The sequence below is a fragment of the Bos mutus genome, chromosome 21 (genome assembly GCF_027580195.1).
Source record: "Bos mutus isolate GX-2022 chromosome 21, NWIPB_WYAK_1.1, whole genome shotgun sequence".
Lineage (NCBI taxonomy): Eukaryota > Metazoa > Chordata > Mammalia > Artiodactyla > Bovidae > Bos > Bos mutus.
In genome coordinates, this window is record NC_091637.1 from 32930676 (window position 1) to 32946978 (window position 16303).

A 16303-nucleotide genomic window follows, 5' to 3' on the forward strand; every position below is an offset into this window, starting at 1 on the left:
AGAACTTGGCTTGACATCACCAGTTTCAGGCCGACTGCGAGAGGCGACCTAGTGCCAGAACGGAGGAACTGAAACAACCCAACCTCCGGAAAGGCGGAACAGTTGAGCCAATCACACAGCAGGAGGGGCCAGAAAGCTCGGGTGGGCACGGCCCACGCCTGCGCGCCGCCATCTTGCTCCAGGAGGGACCGCCTCCCTCCCGTCTGGCGGCTGGTTAGCCAGAAGGCGGGGCTTCGCGACTCGGCGGGGCGTGGCCAGGCGATGGCGACCGCGGATCCCGACGGGCATGCTGCGCCCTCTATCCCGGGACCCCGGCCCAGCGGGACGGGAGCTGCGGGGCTGCCCTCCGGGCGAAGCGGCATTGGAGCCCCCCGGTTGGGAGAGCGGATCCCGGCGGCTGTGGAGAAGCGGGGCCCGTACATGGTGGCGCGTGCGCCTTCCATTCAGGCCAAGCTGAGTGAGTGCGGCCCGATGAGGGGTCTCTGCTTGGGCGGGCTGCCGCGTTCCCGGGCTGGCTCCGGAGCGCCGCTGGGGCGACCCCGGAGGGGCAACTGCAGCCCGCTCCCGCACCAGAAAATCTGTTCGGAGAGCGGGCTCCTGGCCTTTGGGAGACACGGCGGAGTAGGGATGAGCCCGCTGATCTGGGCCCTTTGACTTCCAGAGAAGCACCGGGACCTGGCCAAGGCGGTTCTGCGGAGAAAAAGCATGCTGGGGGCCGCGCCGAACCGCCCCGACTCTTCAGGGAAAAGGTCTCAGCAGGCGCCACCTCCTCTGTGCAAGCGTTTTCACAGTAGGCCCTAGTGCTCAGGCTGGGACACCGAGTACCCACGTTTAAAGCCGAGCCAGTCATTCCCCTGACGCCGGCCTGTCGGATTCACTGTTTAAAAATGGAAAGAGGAACGACCTTTTCTTTGCTTTCCAGGATGTGATGGTGTCGAGGAAAGAGCCTTGCTATGAGTTTTGTCAGTTCGTAGGGTCAATCACTGTCTAAATTAGGGAGGAGCGTAGTGGCTGGGGTCCCCAGGAGTGAGGATGGAGAGCAGTGTGGGAACAGCTAGGACTGTGATTTTTCCTTAATAGAACGGTAAGCACTGAGGGCTGGATCGGACCTTCACCAGGGCTTGAGCTAAAGCAGGTGAAGGAATTTGCCTAAGGACTTTGATTTTTCTGTCCTCAGGTTAAAAAGGTGGGGAGATCGGGCTTTTCCTGATTCTTAGAAGAGGAGGTGTGCTTATCCTCAGAAGCAGCAGGGAGAGCGGTGTGGGGAAGTGCATGGATACATGGCAGGCAGTGGTGGCTGTCCAGGTAGAAGATAGTCAGGAGTAGTGCAGTCAGTTTTTTTGTTTTCCCCATAAGGGTGAGGACGCTGGCTTTCCTTCTGAAATGCTGGCATTGCATCTATGCTTGGTCTCTCCCCCGTCTCCCCTCAGGTCAGTGAAGTTTAACAAGGGCTACACTGCTCTTAGTCAGAGTCCAGATGAAAACCTGGTGTCCCTCGACTCTGACAGGTAAGTGCTGTCCTTGGAAATACCCCTTGGGGAGTGCCTTGGATAAAAATTGCAGACAACTTGCTTTGCTTTTTCCCTGTCTCTTCCAAGACCTTTTGTGCATGTTCCAGGGCTGCTGCTTCAGAGCACTGTCTCTTCCGGGATGGCTTGCTTAGAGGACTCATAGGTGACCTTGCTGCTCTTGGATGTGAAGCACCAACCTTGTCTGGGGGAGTCATCCTGTCCTATTATGTCTGCATTATTAGTGACAGTGACTCTCCCTGCTGGAGCCAAGAAGGAGCCATTGATACTCATGGCAGATTATGGGTTTGAGTTCTGTGGTGTGTGGTCTTTGCTTCACAAGTCCTCCAGACCCCCTTACATGTTGTGCACCTTGCCGCTTGCAGCTGTGCTCCGCAGGCATCTCCCTGAACTGACTGTCTTCCTCTTGTCCTAGTGATGGAGAGCTGGAATCCAGATACTCCTCCGGGTATTCCTCTGCAGAGGCAAGTCCAGAGCACCTTTCTGTGGCGGGGCCAGGCTGCAGGCAGTGTCATAGCCACTGCAAAACGCTTGTCTGGTTCCTGCTATATGCATGGCACTGTACCAGACTTCCCATGTGTTCTCCAGTCTTCTACTCTACCCTGTTCCCCTAGCAGAAGTTTAGGTGTCTGAAGAGGACTGTTGAAAGTCCAGGAGACTATGTGTGTGCTGCATGCTAAGTCTCTTTGTGTCTGACTCTTTGCGACCCTATGGATTATAGCCCACCGGGCTCGTCTGTCCATGGGATTCTCCAGGCAAGAATACTGCAGTGGGTTGCCATGCCCTCCTCCAGTGGATCTTCCCGACCCAGGGAGTGAACTAGAGTCTCTTATGTCTCCTGCATTGGCAGGCAGGTTCTTTACCACTAGTGTCACCGAGGAAGCCCACAGGAGACTACAGAACTTTTTTTTTTGGCATATAGGATTTTCATTCCCCAACTAGGGATCAAACTCACACCCCCTGCATTGGAAGTGTAGAGTCTTAACCATTGGACTGACCACCAGGGAAATCCCCAGAGACTCTTAGGGCTGGAAATGACCTCACAAGTCTAAACCAGGCCACCACTTAGAAAAGGAATCCTCTTGATAAATCCCAGCTAAATGCTTATTTGAATGCTTCTTGTAATTGGGTACTACCTCCAAGAAACCTTGCTGCCTGTCTTCCCCTGCAACACACACAATTCAGGTAGCTCATAGAGACGTCTTCCTTGTTAATTGGAAAAGTCTCCTGCAGCTTGGACTTAGTGGTCTTAGTCCTGTCTCCAGTGACAGAGTAATTTTACTCTGCCTTCTTTTGATCATCTTTTACCTGAGATCAGCATTCCTGTCCCTCCCCTTTCCATCCTCAAGCTTGCTTACTTCCAGGCCAGACAAATTCTGTTCCTCCTTTGTTCCATCTGTGGGAACTGTGACTGAGATAGATACTCCTGGGCTGGCCTTTTGGACAAGTGACTGTCCCAGACTAAAACAGAGACCGAAGGTTCTGGCATCTGTGGCTTACTGCTTTTGACAGAGGTGAAGTGCTGGGGACCTGACTATATACCACTGGTATTTCTTCCTCACATTCCTGGAAACCCTTGGCCACCCCGAGTTTCTGCCAGAGAATACAGTTTGCAAATTGTATCCTCCTTGAATATCTAGGTGCCTAAGATTGTTAGAACAAAGGAAAGAAAAATAAGCCAAGAGCCAGAGAAGTCCTACACTCCCCAGTCTCATTTGGAACTGGTGGAACTGGTGAAGGCAGGCTGACAGGTTCTACTTTGCAAGGAATGAGCTCTGTTGGCATCAAAGAGAAACACTGGCAGTGCAGAAGCAGCTGTTCCCCACCCTATTCTGCTCTAACCCATTTTCCTCCACCCGTCTACCCCATTGTACTGGTACCAATTGTTCCATAATCTTCACCTTCATAGGAACCAATCTGGGTTCACAGTGGTAATGGTCAGGGCTTGACTTTCAGACATAATCTCGAATCTCATATCACCTGCCTTGGGATTCTTGAGTGAGGGCAGCTTCCTTGGGGGCATGTAACAGTGCAGCCTGGACAGTCCTGGCTCAGGTCCCTGGATGTCCCCCAGCCCCTGCTGGGTGAGACAGGTAGGAAAAGGTTAGCACTTCTTCCTATAGTCCAGGGATGTGCAGGCCTGGCCTGAGGGTGGAGCACGGACAGGAGGAAATGGACAGTAAGCTCCAGTGAGGAGATGTGGGTCTGCTTTGGGGGCAGCAGTTATTTCTGCCTTGTGGCCTGGCTTATAGTTCTCTCTTCTCATGTTCTTAGCAGGTGAACCAGGATGTGAGCCGGCAGCTGCTCCAGGACGGGTATCACTTGGATGAGATTCCAGATGATGAGGACTTGGACCTAATTCCTCCCAAGCCTATGACCTCAACATGCTCCTGCTGCTGGTGCTGTCTTGGGGCCTCTTCATCCTGTACTCTCCAGTAGACATAACCCTCTAGGACAGGTCTTGCTCACCATGCCTGCAGAGTCCTATTGACCCTGCGTTGGTCACAGAGTGCAGTGGGAACCTGCTGCTGTCAACCCCAGGATCACTGGAGACACTGACCCTCTGGGAAAGGCAGTGACTGCAGTTACCCCAAACCTGGTGCTTCTCAGGCCAGAGGCCCCCATCTGGGTCATAGGGTGACAGGTGGAATTCTGCAGTTCTCTGCTGTTGGAGTAGCATTTGGAGAAACTGCTTTAATAAGGGCAGGAACACAGGAATTCTGTTTCTTATGCTGAGTGACAAAATTGGTGAAGAGAAACTTGCAGACTTCTTGATTGGTATTTGTCATGATGCCCTGTGGAGGGAAAAAGGGAGCTTTTGTGCCCAGGCTGTGCTGGCTGGTGTTGCATGGAGGCAGAAAATAGCACTTTATGGCTTGCAGCTGGGAGTCTGTGGAAAAAGAATTTAACTATTTGGGGCCAGTTCAGTTCAGGAAATTCCATATTCTCTTCTCTTCCAAGCTCCAAGATGGGTTACATGTTTGCCAGTTGTTCCTGTATGACTGTGGCAGAGAGTACGACAAGTTGCTTGATGGCACAGCCTGATCAAGGCTTCCAGAATCCTTGGAAGCTGAGCATTCCCAACTGGTCCATGTGTCTGTGTGAGCTTAGTAACTTGTTTAGTCCAACCCTAGTTAGAGAAAACTAACTCTACTCCACCGGGTAGACAAAATTTCTTTCCTTGGTTGCCATTCTTCACCTTGGTCTTAGCTAATATCTTCACCAGTCTTTGATCTAAGGTTGAATGAAGGTTCTGGAGTTGGCCACAGAAGCCTGCACTTTTTGGTTACCAGCAGAGGGAGCTGCAGGAGCAGTTAAGTGCCTTCCCATTTGGATTTTTTGTTGTTTTGTGAGATCTTGGAGAAGGCAATGGCACCCCACTCCAGTACTCTTGCCTGGAAAATCCCATGGACAGAGGAGCCTGGTAGGCTACAGATCATGGGGTCTCGAAGAGTCGGACAGGACTGAGCGACTTCACTTTCACTTTTCCCTTTCATGCATTGGAGAAGGAAATGGCAACCCACTCCAGTGTTCTTGCCTGGAGAATCCCAGGGACGGGGGAGCCTGGTGGGCTGCCGTCTATGGAGTCGCACAGAGTCCGACACGACTGAAGCGACTTAGCAGCAGCGGCAGCAGTGCCCCAACCAGGGAGGGGTGGAACTCAGGCCCCTGAAGTGGAAGTTCAGAATCCTAACCACTGGACTACCAGGGAATTCCCTCATTTGTTTAACATTTTACACTTGAGAAGCAGCAATGGTGAGATGTATACTGCACAGCTGTGTGGGCCCTGACATAGGCTGACAGGATGAGGAGGAGGGACCTGTGGAAGCTCCCCAGCTATCCCTCCCACCCCAACCTAAGGAGATAATCTTGCCATTGCAGAGGGCCTCCCTCCACCCTAGTGAGAGCCATTCTGTTGCATCCAGATTCCTCTGACCACAGTGGATACTCAAGATTGGGCTTTACAGTCAGCCCCCAGTTTGAACATAGCAAGGACAGGCATAATCTCCCGTGACCCCTACTAGATTGCATCTCTTGCTGTACCAGGCCTCTGAAATTTTTCAGTGGTTCCTTTTTTTTTGCCTTACCTAGAACCAGATGGAGCTGAATGGGAGTGGACAGGGGTAGGGTAGTGAGGATTGAGGTGTGGTCCTGACTTGGGAACTTGCCCGGCCTCTTGCTTCATTTCACTGGGACAGAGTATTTGACAGCTGCTGGGGGTGAGGATGGCAGTGGGCCCCCAATACCAAGACCTTCCAATGGCTGTTGTTATAAAGCCACACTGGTGTATTTGGCTACACCTCTCCCTGGAATGTTTCAGGGCTGGTTGACCCTGAGGGGGAGGCATTACCTTTGTAGAAAAAGTTGCAGAAACGTCATAGAGCAAGGCAGGGTAGAAATGGTCAATTGCTTGGGGCTAAGAAGCCATGGGCTAGAAAGTCACCAATAAAAGCACCAAGGTGTCTAGAACCAAACTGCCTTAATAAAAGAGTGCTGGGGTGGCGTGCAGGTGATGGCGCTCGGGAGACGGCTTACCTCACGGATAGGAGCGGTACTGCGTGGCGTTTACAGAACTCTTGGCTTAGGCTTCTACAGCTTTGTAAGTTTGTAGAAATAAATACAGTCATTCTGTTGAGCTGTCTCTGTGTTGCAACAGGATTTTTAAGAAAAGCCTAGACCATGGCCGTTGCCCCTTCTGAATTCTGAAATGAAGAAGTAGCCTAACAGTTCTAACTGCGACCATTCTGCCAAGGGCCACCCGTCCTTTCTCCTGTTCCCAGGGGGTGCCATTTTCAGTCCTCATTGGAGATCACGGATGGAATCGTTTAGTCACTAAGTCATGTCTGTTTTGTGACCCCATGGACTGTAGCCCACCAGGCTGCTCTGTCCATGGAATTTCCCAGGCAAGAACACTGGAGTGATTTGCCATTTCCTTCTCCAGGGGATCTTCCCGACCCAGGGATCGAACCCATTTCTCCTGCAGTGGCAGGTGCATTCTTTATCACTGAGCTACCTTATCACTTTATGAGTTCCCTTTGGCAGACCCTTCTCAGGTTTTTTTGTTTTCGGTTTATGGGAGGTATTGTTTGCTTGATTTTTTTCAGCTGAAGAAAATTTATTGGAGGCAAAAAACCCCCAAAACAGATTGGCTAAAATTTTTTGTAGGTAGTTTCCTGGAATTCCATTGTACAGGTCTAATGTGGGCAATGGCCCAGAAAGATCCTTTTGTGTGAGACTAATCCCTTACCAACAGGAAGGAGCCACTAGCCTGGGTGTCTGCTTAGTCTGGGATGACAGGAGCTAAGACTGCCAGTCAGAAACCGCAGTGACAAAACACAGAGCTATACAACCCCCTGCAGAGGGTGTCCCACCTCTAGAGGGTAAGCACAGGGAGAGTAGATGCCCGTGTAGGTTCTTCCTGCCATCGTAGGAAAAAAGGAACTAGGTTTCTCTTCACAACACAAGTTGGATTGTCCTGTCCTTCAGTCCCCACTTCTACAGTGACTGACTGTGCTCTAAAGAAGTGGTTGACAACCTTTCTCTGTGAAGGACCAGTGAGTACTTTTGGCTTTGCAGGCCATACAGTCTGGTGCACCGACTCAGCTTTGCCACTGTAGCCTGAAAGCAGCTGAATGGTATGCAAAGAAAGGGCGTGGCCAGATCCAGCCTGCTGATCTTAGTGGATGATCCCTGCTCTATGCTATGCTTAGTCACTCACTCATGTCTGACTTTGCGACCCCATGGACTGCAGCCAGATTCCTCTATCCATGGGGATTCTCCAGGCAGTACTGGAGTGGGTTGTCATGCCCTCCTCCAAGAGATATTCCCAACCCAGGGATTGAACATTGCAGGCGGAGTTTTTACTGTCTGAGCCACTAGGGAAGCCCAAGAATACTGGAGTGGGTAGCCTATCCCTTCTTCAGGGGATCTTCCCAATCCAGGAATCGAACTGGGGTCCCCTGCATTATAGGTAGATTCTTTACCAGCTGAGCTACCAGGGAAGCCCAGCCCCTGCCCTCAGTTCAGTTCAGTCGCTCAGTCGTGTCTGACTCTGCAACCCCATGGACTGCAGCACACCAGGGTTCCCTGTCCATCACCAACTCCCAGAGCCTGATCCCCGCCCTAAAGCCAACTAAAACATTGGAGAAGAATCCTGCACTGACAGTTCCTTTCTTTAGACACACCTTCCACTGTCTGCAGGGCTAGAGGGCCTGAGGTCTGCCTGCAAGCTGCCGCTGAGGCTACAGCGGGCTGCCTGTCCCATAGACGCCTCTGCCTACCTCAGGAAGCTGAAACTGGAATACAGCAAAAACTAGACAACATCCAGGGAGGGCTCCTTCAGCCCACTTCAGGGACTGGAATGGCAAAGGCTGAGTGCTCTTTAGCCCACAGACCTCAAACAAGTGATCTTTAATTGCTTTAACAGAGCGGCATCAGGCCACAGGGGCTACGCTTTTCCCTCTGCACTGTGGAACCCTATGTTCTTACAGATTAATTACCTATCTTGCTGTGACTGCTGCTGAGCTAATCCTAGATCTCACCAGTCTGCCTAATGCCATAGGCTGGGACAGGGCTGCTGCTCTCCTTGAGCTCTGAGGAGAGCCTGGCTCCAGTGTGGCGAGATCCAAGGGGAGTATCAGCTCTCAGTCCTCACATGGGCCCCTCCTACCAGGAAGAAGACAGTTCAGCCTCGGCCTGCTCGGGAGTCACCACCTTTAAGGTCTTCTCCCCCAGTCTTTCAGGGTGTACCCACAGAGCCCAGAGCAGGGAAGGGATCTGGGCTGGGTCTGCAGCGGTGAGGCTGGCCAGGATGTAGGATTACTAGCAGAGGAGAGCCAGGAAGGCTGTGGCCTCTACAGCAGGCAGCAGGCACGGAACATCAGCAGGTCCTTAGGCACAGTGAGCTTCAGTGAGACACTCTCGTTGGCCCCAATGAAGAGCACCCCACCACGTTTCAGGGGGATTGCTGCCTGGGCTGTGGGGCTGCTGGCTGTCACTGTCCCCTGCACCACCAGGAGGATGCTGGCAGAGTCCAGGGCCAAGACCTTGTATTCAGTGACAGAGCCAGGTACCTGGGCAGGAAGAAACGACACGACGGAGCAGGGTCTGAGCTGCTGTGAGCTGCCAGGGCTCCCAGGACCACCCCAAGGGTAGTGAGAGGGAGAGCTCTGCTGCCTCCTGCCCCGCTGCTCAGGCTTTCACCAGCACGAAGGCCAGTCTGGTCCCTGTACAGAGAGGCACAGGCAGGCCCTGCGGCAGTTGCCCACCACCTGAGCTTGGCAGAAAGGAAGCCCAGCCCCAGGTATACCCCACACGGTGGCCTTGCCAGGGTTCTACATGCCACACAAGAAACCCCACAGCCCTCACTCACCTCCACCTTCATAACGGTGAAGTCTGGCACAGGGGGATCATAGATAGAGAGGTAGGGGTCTTCCGGGCTCCGTGCTGGAGGGAAGAGCCTGTCCTGGCTGGGGCTGGGGGTGTAGCTGAGCATTTCACACAGAGTTGGCACATCGATGAACTTGGGTGTCAGGCCAGCACGCACTGTGTTGTCTGAACATGCCATGCACTCCACGCAGTCTGGGGACAGACAGTGGGCATGTGCTAAGGGTGCCTTGGAGTTTGGCTCTCCAGGGCTGGGCTTTCTAACCTGAGTGCCATGAGCTCCCAGCAGCATTAGATGAAACTGTATGAACAGCATCTTCTGTGAGAATGGGCTAAGATAACAGATACCCAAAACAGGTGATGTCACCCACCACTCTCAAGGGGAGTCATGTTAACCCCTGGGGGAGCTCCAACCCTCTGGAGACATTGTATTCTCCCCTTTTACTAAAGAACCTTGTCTACAAGTGGATAAGCAGCCAACTATCAAAGTGTGACACCCCTTTGCGGCAATGTGTTTTTTAACAAAATCTCTGCATAGATGCGATAGACGTGTGAAGGCACTATGATGCGGGGGAGAGAACAATGGCCTTGATCCAATATAGGCTTGGATTCAAATTGCGGTTGGCACACATATTGACAGGGCTTAACATGAGGGTGTCCTGAGCTCACAGGGATGGTGTGAGGATCCAACCAGTGTCCAGCACTGAGCTGGCATTCATCATCCCGACTGGTCACTTCCCTGCTGATCCCAGGAGCCCTGGGAGCTCAGAGCTGGATGGGACTTTAAAGGCAGTCTCCTCAACTACCACCTCCTGTTCTGTCCAGATGGAGAAACAAGGCCTGAGGGGTGGGCCGTGGGGCTCACTGCTGAAATGCGGCTCACCTCCTTTCAGGTAGGCATGGGGCACGTTAGCCTCCAGAAACATGGCCTCCCCCGGCTTCAGGGTAAGCAGATTCAGGAAGTAGATGGCAAAGCATCCGATATCACCCGGGTACTGCTGGTGCAGCTGCTGCAGGAGCTCCCCACAGATGTCCTCCATGTTGTTTCCAGCAGCCACTGAGGGGCACAGAGCACCCCAAGGCTACTCAGCAACCCTTGAGGGTATTCACGTCTCCCCACCCCACCCCCACCCCCAGAGAGAGTCCTAGAGAAGACCCTGGTCCAGGAATCCAGGAACGGGTGGGCATGTTCTAGTCACATCCCCCACCCTGTGGGGCCAGCCTTCCTTGCTACTCCAGCCTACACAGATGCCATTTCCCCATTTTGACTATTGATATGCCCACCACTCTACCGGGCACTAAAAGGGCTAGAGTGTAGTCCTTTATACAGCGCTTCTCAGCCTCAGCATTACTGACATTTGAGGCAAGGTAACTGTTGTGGGGGCCGTCCTATGTACTATAGGATGTCTAGTAGCATCCCTGGCCCCCACCTACAAAACACCACTAGCACCCCAAGCCCGGGTTTGACAACCAAAGATACCTCCACACTTCCAGTGTCCCCTGCTTGAGACTGCTCTAGGAGCTTAAAATCTAGTTAGGAGAGAACCCAAGGGTTCTCCGTGGGGTGACCAACTGTCCCACTTAGCCCAGGCCTTTCCGTTTAACACTACAATCTCTCAGTCCCAGGCAAAGAGTGATGGTTGATCACCCCAGAGAGCATGAGGCAGGATGCAAGGGTCGAAATGTGTCCCAGGCTGACCAGGGGAGAAGGAGCTCAGCCTGGGCTAGAGTGGTGAGGGAATGCTTGGGAACTGCGGGGAGGAGGGGAGGGCGGTGAGCTGGGTTTCCTTTACTGTGTGTGTGGTGGGGGTGTCTCTAAAAGCAGAGTGGAGAAGGAGCTGGAGCTCATCATGTGTGCCATATAAGCTCCTAGCAGAGTCTTCTGCCTTGCTCTTTACTGCTTGTATTAACTCTCAAACCCAAAGTTGACACAACCACACCCATCAAAGTCATTTCCTGAACTCTCCTTATTAGCACAAGGTTGGGCCCAGAGCAGGTATTTAAGAAAAGATCTACTGATTGAGAACTCAGGAATTCAGGTTTTTGGATCCTTTTATCTCCTTCCTGTTCTCCAGCTCCAAAGTATAAAACCCTTTGGACAGCAGCTCTAGGGCTAAGAAATCTCAGAATGCCCAGGTGAGAGACAGCCTAGTACTTTTCCAGGCCAGCCTGTCTCCACTCATCTAAAGGAGATAACCAGGTAGGAAGCAGCAGGGCCCTGTTCCATAAAGACTGGGAAAGAAATGCTAAGTTGCTAACAGGCCATCTAAGTCAGACCATTTTGGTGTTCTACTTGAGCAAAGGGGTTGAGAACCCTATTCCTACAGCCTAGTAATTGTGCCAGGGGCCCAGGAAGGGGCACCGCGTTCAGGCCTAAGACACCTACCTTGCTGCGAGATCCGCTTCACCAACAGGTTCAGCTGCTCCACCACCACCTTCTTCTCGCTCTTCATCAGGTGGGAGAAACAACTCCGCAGAGCAGAAGTCACAGCCTCGGAGTCCTGGCTCAGGCTCTGCTTCAGCTGCGCTGCTGCATTGTCTCCAATTAGAAACTGGAATTCCGGCACCTCTGCAGGAAGGTCAGGCCAGGACCCGCATCAGGAATGGTTAAGATGGAACCCGCAAACGGTGGAAAGCTGGAGGAGGCCTCCCCGTCTCATTCCTAACCAAGGAGCCAGGCAAAGCTATGTAAGTTTCGCAGTGAAAATTTACTGCTCATGACCAGCCTTCAGCAACCACACCTGAGCCTGGTCTCATGAGCCTCTCCCAGGAACATCAGGAATTCATGAGGCCATGGGACTTCCCTGGTGGTCCAGTGGTTAAGAATCTGCCTTGCAATGCAGGGGATGCAGGTTCAATACCTGGTTAGGGAACCAAGATCCCACATACGGCAGAGCAACTAAGCCTGAGCACTGCAACTACTGAGCCTGAGCAACCTGGAGCCTGTATGCCACAAACTAGAGCATCCGTGCAACATAATGAAAGGTTCCGCTTGATGCAGTGACGATCCCGCCTGCCACAATAAAGACCTGATGTAACCAAATACATATATAAATCATTTTTTAAAAATTCATGAGGCCAACCAGCCCTTCAGTTCCTGGGACACTCAGCCTCTGTTCTCAGCCTCCAGCTCTGCCCTGGGTTGCCCTTGCATCCTAGGTCCAGTATGCAGGCTCTTAGCATTTTGCCCAACCTTACTTGTTAGAAAGGTCACAATTTCTTCAACTGGCCGGAAGCCACATAAGCCCTGGAAGGGGGTGAGGGCAATTGCCATCTCTGGCTTATGGTTGGCATCGGGGTAGTGCTGTGGAGCCTGGAGGTGCAGCTTCTCTGCCAGCTCCTGTGGGATGGGCAAGGGAGAGGAGGATGTTTAGGTGCAGCCGTCACCCAGCAAGACACCAGTTCCTACCAGCCCTTGTTCTTGACCCTCCCCAGTCAGCTTCCTGCCTCTGGCACTGAGCTCAGTCAAGGCATAATTCAGAAACTCAGGGTTCAGCCAACCCAAGGCAGGCACATGGATCAACTCTGGGGTAGAGCTGGGGCAGACTTTAAGAGGACTATGAACCAGAAGACCCAAATACCAAGCCAAGCTCTGACACTAACAAGCTGTGTAACTTTGGGTAAGTCTCTCTCTTCTCTAGGTCTTCTTTGCTCATGACGTTTGGACAAATGCTTAAGCTAAGACTCACACACAGGCTTGTGTAGAAAGACCACAGGGATGGAATTAAGGCCATGACTAGGCTGTGCCTTGGAAGGTGAACTCTGAGACAGTCAGGTGGAAATAGGGCAGATAGGAATTGGCTGGGTTGGGGTTTGCTGAGGGGAGCCAGGAACAAGCCTGGAGAAGCTGCCGTGGCACAGGCTGGTCAGCTGTCCGCTTAGAACTTCGTTGCCACATGTGTCACTGGCAATAGGCCTTGCAGAGCTAAACTGGGAGTTGTCAGGCTCAGATTTAATTCTGGGCTGGAGCCTGGCATGGGCAGGGTAAAAGCAGAAGTAAAAGCTGTACAAGAGTCTGCACTCTTAAGCTCTTCTCTAACCTGACCTCCGTGCCCTACTCTGATGCTGTACCTTGTTCGGGTGTGCCTGGATGGACAGGGCCGTTTCAACTGAAAGCACTTTGAAGAGGAAGGGCAGTTTGCCGTTAAAGGTGTCCTTGACCTTCGAACCCAGGCTGTCCTGATTATCAGCAATCCACTGGCCTAGGGTCTTCTGCGAGATGCGGTTGTCAAGGATCTTGGCATCTCCCCGGGGGTGCGTCCCCATCCACAGCTGTAAAAACAGGAAACTTAAGAGGGACAAAGGCAGAACCTGGCACCACCCATTGGCCTGCCCTGCTCCGTTATCCTGTGCTCCCCATAAGGCAGCCAAGTCCTGAGACAGGCCTCTTGGGACTGGGTATAAATGTTCATACCATCACAGACATACCCAGTGCAGCAGACCACAGAATACCAGGAGTCAGGAGACTCAAGCTCTAGTTGAGGCTCTGCCTCCAACCAGCTGCGGAAGCTTGGGCTAGTTTCAATTTCTTGTCTCTGGGTCTCAGTTTTCTCATCTGTCCAGTGAGGAGAACGAAACCTACACTGTCAAGATCACTGAAAAGCTCTCTCAAATGGCTCTGTGAGGGGTTAACATTCATTTATTCCAATCTCAGAAGTAGAAGCTAATGCTTTCCTGTGTTTTGGCTTTTCCTTTACTAAATGGGCAGGATAACTATGTATTTTAGGTTATTAAAAAAGTCAGTTAGTCAAAGTAAAAATTATAATTGTCAAGGAGGGCTGAATTAAAATTCAGTAAGTGCTAAAAATAGAAAATAAAATAAGAAGCAGCAAGGTCATACTGTATAGCACGTGTGTGTGTGCTAAATCGCTTCAGTCCTGTCAGACTCTTTGTGACCCTATGGACTATAGCCCACCAGGCTCCTCTGTCCATGTGATTCTCCAGGCAAGAACACTGGAGTGGGTTGCCATGCCCTCCTCCAGGGGATCTTACCAACCCAGGGATTGAACCCACATCTCTTATGTCTCCTGCACTGGCAGGAAGGCTGTTTACCACTGGCACCATCTGGGAAGCCCCTCTGTATAGCACAGGAAACTATATTTAATATTCTGTGACAAATCATAATGGAAAAGAATATGGGTCAGGAAGATCCCCTAGAGAAGGAAATGGCAACCCACTCCAGTATTCTTGCCTGGAGAATCCCACAGACAGAGGAGCCTAGCAGGCTACAGTTCATAGGGTTGCAGAGTCAGACACGACTGAAGTGACTTCACACACACACACACATTCACACACAACTGAGTCACTCTGTTGTACAGAAGAAATTAACACAACATTGTAAATCAACTATACTTCAAGAAAATAAAATTCAGTAAGTGCTGAGAGTTCCTTGGGGAAGGAAGGAGGGTACTGGAAATTCCTGTCTATTATGACAAAACCTCACTTCTTTTTGTGCTGCCATCTGGGTTCATCAACCTGCACAGATCTGAAGCCCTAAGAAGGCCTCTTCTCCCTTTGCTGTCTCCCCTTCCCCTCAGATTCACAAGACTTGCCTCAGCCCCTTTGATAGAGGAGTCCCTTCCTCCCACCTGCTGGTCGAGTAGGCTGAAATACAGCCGGGGTCTCACCTCTGCATATGGTCTGTCCTCTGAGATCTGGGCCAGTGGGTCACTGCTGGCCAGCAGCCGGGCCACTTCACTGTTGGAACCCATCTTTCCCCAGGCATATTGCTGCACTACACAGGAAAGTGGGAATACTGGGGGGGTACAGACAGAGCGTTAGTTTCCACTCCACTCCTGAGGCCTGACCCTCCTGTCCCGGGGGAACCAGACCTGAGCTGAGGGTTTTATCTGAGGGACAGAGTCAAATAAGAGGTTTGTATGTTGTGAGTTGAGACCCTTCTCTTCTGCATGCCTCGATGTTCCCGTCTGTAAGACGGGTAGTAAGGATCTCCTGCTGACCTGAGGCAGATAACTGCGTGACGGTGACGCGGAGGTCGTGGGAGGAACCTATTCCACCGCACCCAGTCTAGAAGTAACCCATGCGGAACCGTCTCCCCTCAAAACCCCCTTTCAAGGGCTGGAATAAGGGCTCGATCCCCATCGCGGGTGCCCCCTCCTCTTTCCAGCGCTCATTCATCTTTCCGCAGAGCCCCAAGGGGCTGGGGCGGAGTTCGACCTGCCGTATTAGGTCAGGAAGGGTCGGGCGCAATCCATCCCCACTCTCGCTGGCACCCCAGTCAACTGCCCACCTCGCTGAGCGGCCATCCTTAAGGCCTCCGACCGGTCTTCTCGCACGTATATCTTTCCCGGCAGCACCCTCGGCCTCCCTGCGCCCAGAGCTTCATGGGAAATGTAGTTCTTCCCTCTCCTTCTCGGACGTCTGAATGCCAGGTGTGGCCACTGCTGGCAGGCTGAATCCCTCTCCCACACTCCCGCTCTCGGAAGGAACCCCCACCAGTACAGAGCCTTCCAGCCGGCATTCTGAGGGCTCAGCATTTTTTTTGCTCGTTCCTTCACCGGACACATATTTACTGTTGTTCTTTTTCAGTCTCTTACGTTCTGTCAGACTGTTTGCGACCGCGTGAACTGCAGGACTCCAGGCCTCCTTGTTCATCACAACTCCCTGAGCTTACTCAAACTCATGTCCATTGAGTCAGTGATGCCATCCAACCATCTCATCTTCTGTCGCCCTCCTCTTCTGCCCTCAATCTTTCCCAGCATCACGGTCTTTCAAGTGAGTCAGCTCTTGGCATCAGTTGGCCAAAGTATTGGAATTTCACCTTCAGCATCAGTCCTTTCAATGAATATTTGGGGTTGATTTCCTTTAGGATTAACTGATTTGATCTCCTTGCTGTCCCACGGACTCTCAAGAGTTTTCCCCAAAACCAGAGTTCAAAAGCATCAATTCTTCAGTGCTCAGCCTTCTTTATGGTCCAACTCTCACATGTTATACATGACTACCAGAAAAAGCAGAGCTTTGACCATAGGGACCTTTGTCAGCAAAGTGATGCTCTGCTTTTTAAAATGCTGTCTAGGTTTGTCATTGCTTTTCTTCCAAGGAGCAAGTGTCTTTTAACTTCATGGCTGCAGTCACCATCTGCAGTGATTTTGGAGCCCAAGAAAATAAAATCTGCCACTGTTTCCATTTTTCCCCCATCAATTTGCCATGAAGTGATGGACACTTCGGAGAAGACAATGGCACCCCACTCCAGTACTCTTGCCTGGAAAATCCCATGGATGGAGGAGCCTGGTGGGCTGCAGTCCATGGGGTCGCTAAGAGTCAGACTCGACTGAACGACTTCACCTTCAGTTTTCACTTTCATGCGTTGGAGAAGGAAATGGCAACCCACTCCAGTGTTCTTGCCTGGAGTATCCCAGGGACGGGGG

At 52.0% G+C, this 16303-nt stretch overlaps 2 protein-coding genes across 4 annotated transcripts; one reads left to right on the plus strand and one right to left on the minus strand.

The window, feature by feature from the left end:
* Positions 1–217: 217 nt before the first annotated feature.
* FAM219B (family with sequence similarity 219 member B) lies at positions 218–6165 on the plus strand. 3 transcript variants are annotated; one of them, XM_070358612.1, is made up of 5 exons: positions 224–457; positions 662–749; positions 1431–1508; positions 1945–1993; positions 3807–6165. In XM_070358612.1, the coding sequence occupies exons 1-5, from the start codon at positions 262–264 to the stop codon at positions 3966–3968; spliced, it is 573 nt and encodes a 190-aa protein (XP_070214713.1). In that variant the 5' UTR covers positions 224–261; the 3' UTR covers positions 3969–6165. The 3 variants fall into 3 exon arrangements, with proteins under 3 accessions (XP_070214714.1, XP_070214713.1, XP_005891817.1); XM_005891755.3 differs by having other exon boundaries at positions 227–457; positions 3804–6165; XM_070358613.1 differs by lacking the exons at positions 1945–1993; positions 3807–6165 and adding an exon at positions 1619–1929 and having other exon boundaries at positions 218–457.
* Positions 6166–7908: 1743 nt separating this feature from the next.
* On the minus strand, positions 7909–15273 carry MPI (mannose phosphate isomerase). The gene is made up of 8 exons (XM_005905784.3): positions 15166–15273; positions 14543–14670; positions 12987–13187; positions 12114–12255; positions 11302–11484; positions 9799–9972; positions 8902–9110; positions 7909–8602 (listed from the first exon to the last, which is right to left on the minus strand). The coding sequence occupies exons 1-8, from the start codon at positions 15179–15181 to the stop codon at positions 8384–8386; spliced, it is 1272 nt and encodes a 423-aa protein (XP_005905846.1). The 5' UTR covers positions 15182–15273; the 3' UTR covers positions 7909–8383.
* Positions 15274–16303: the final 1030 nt, after the last annotated feature.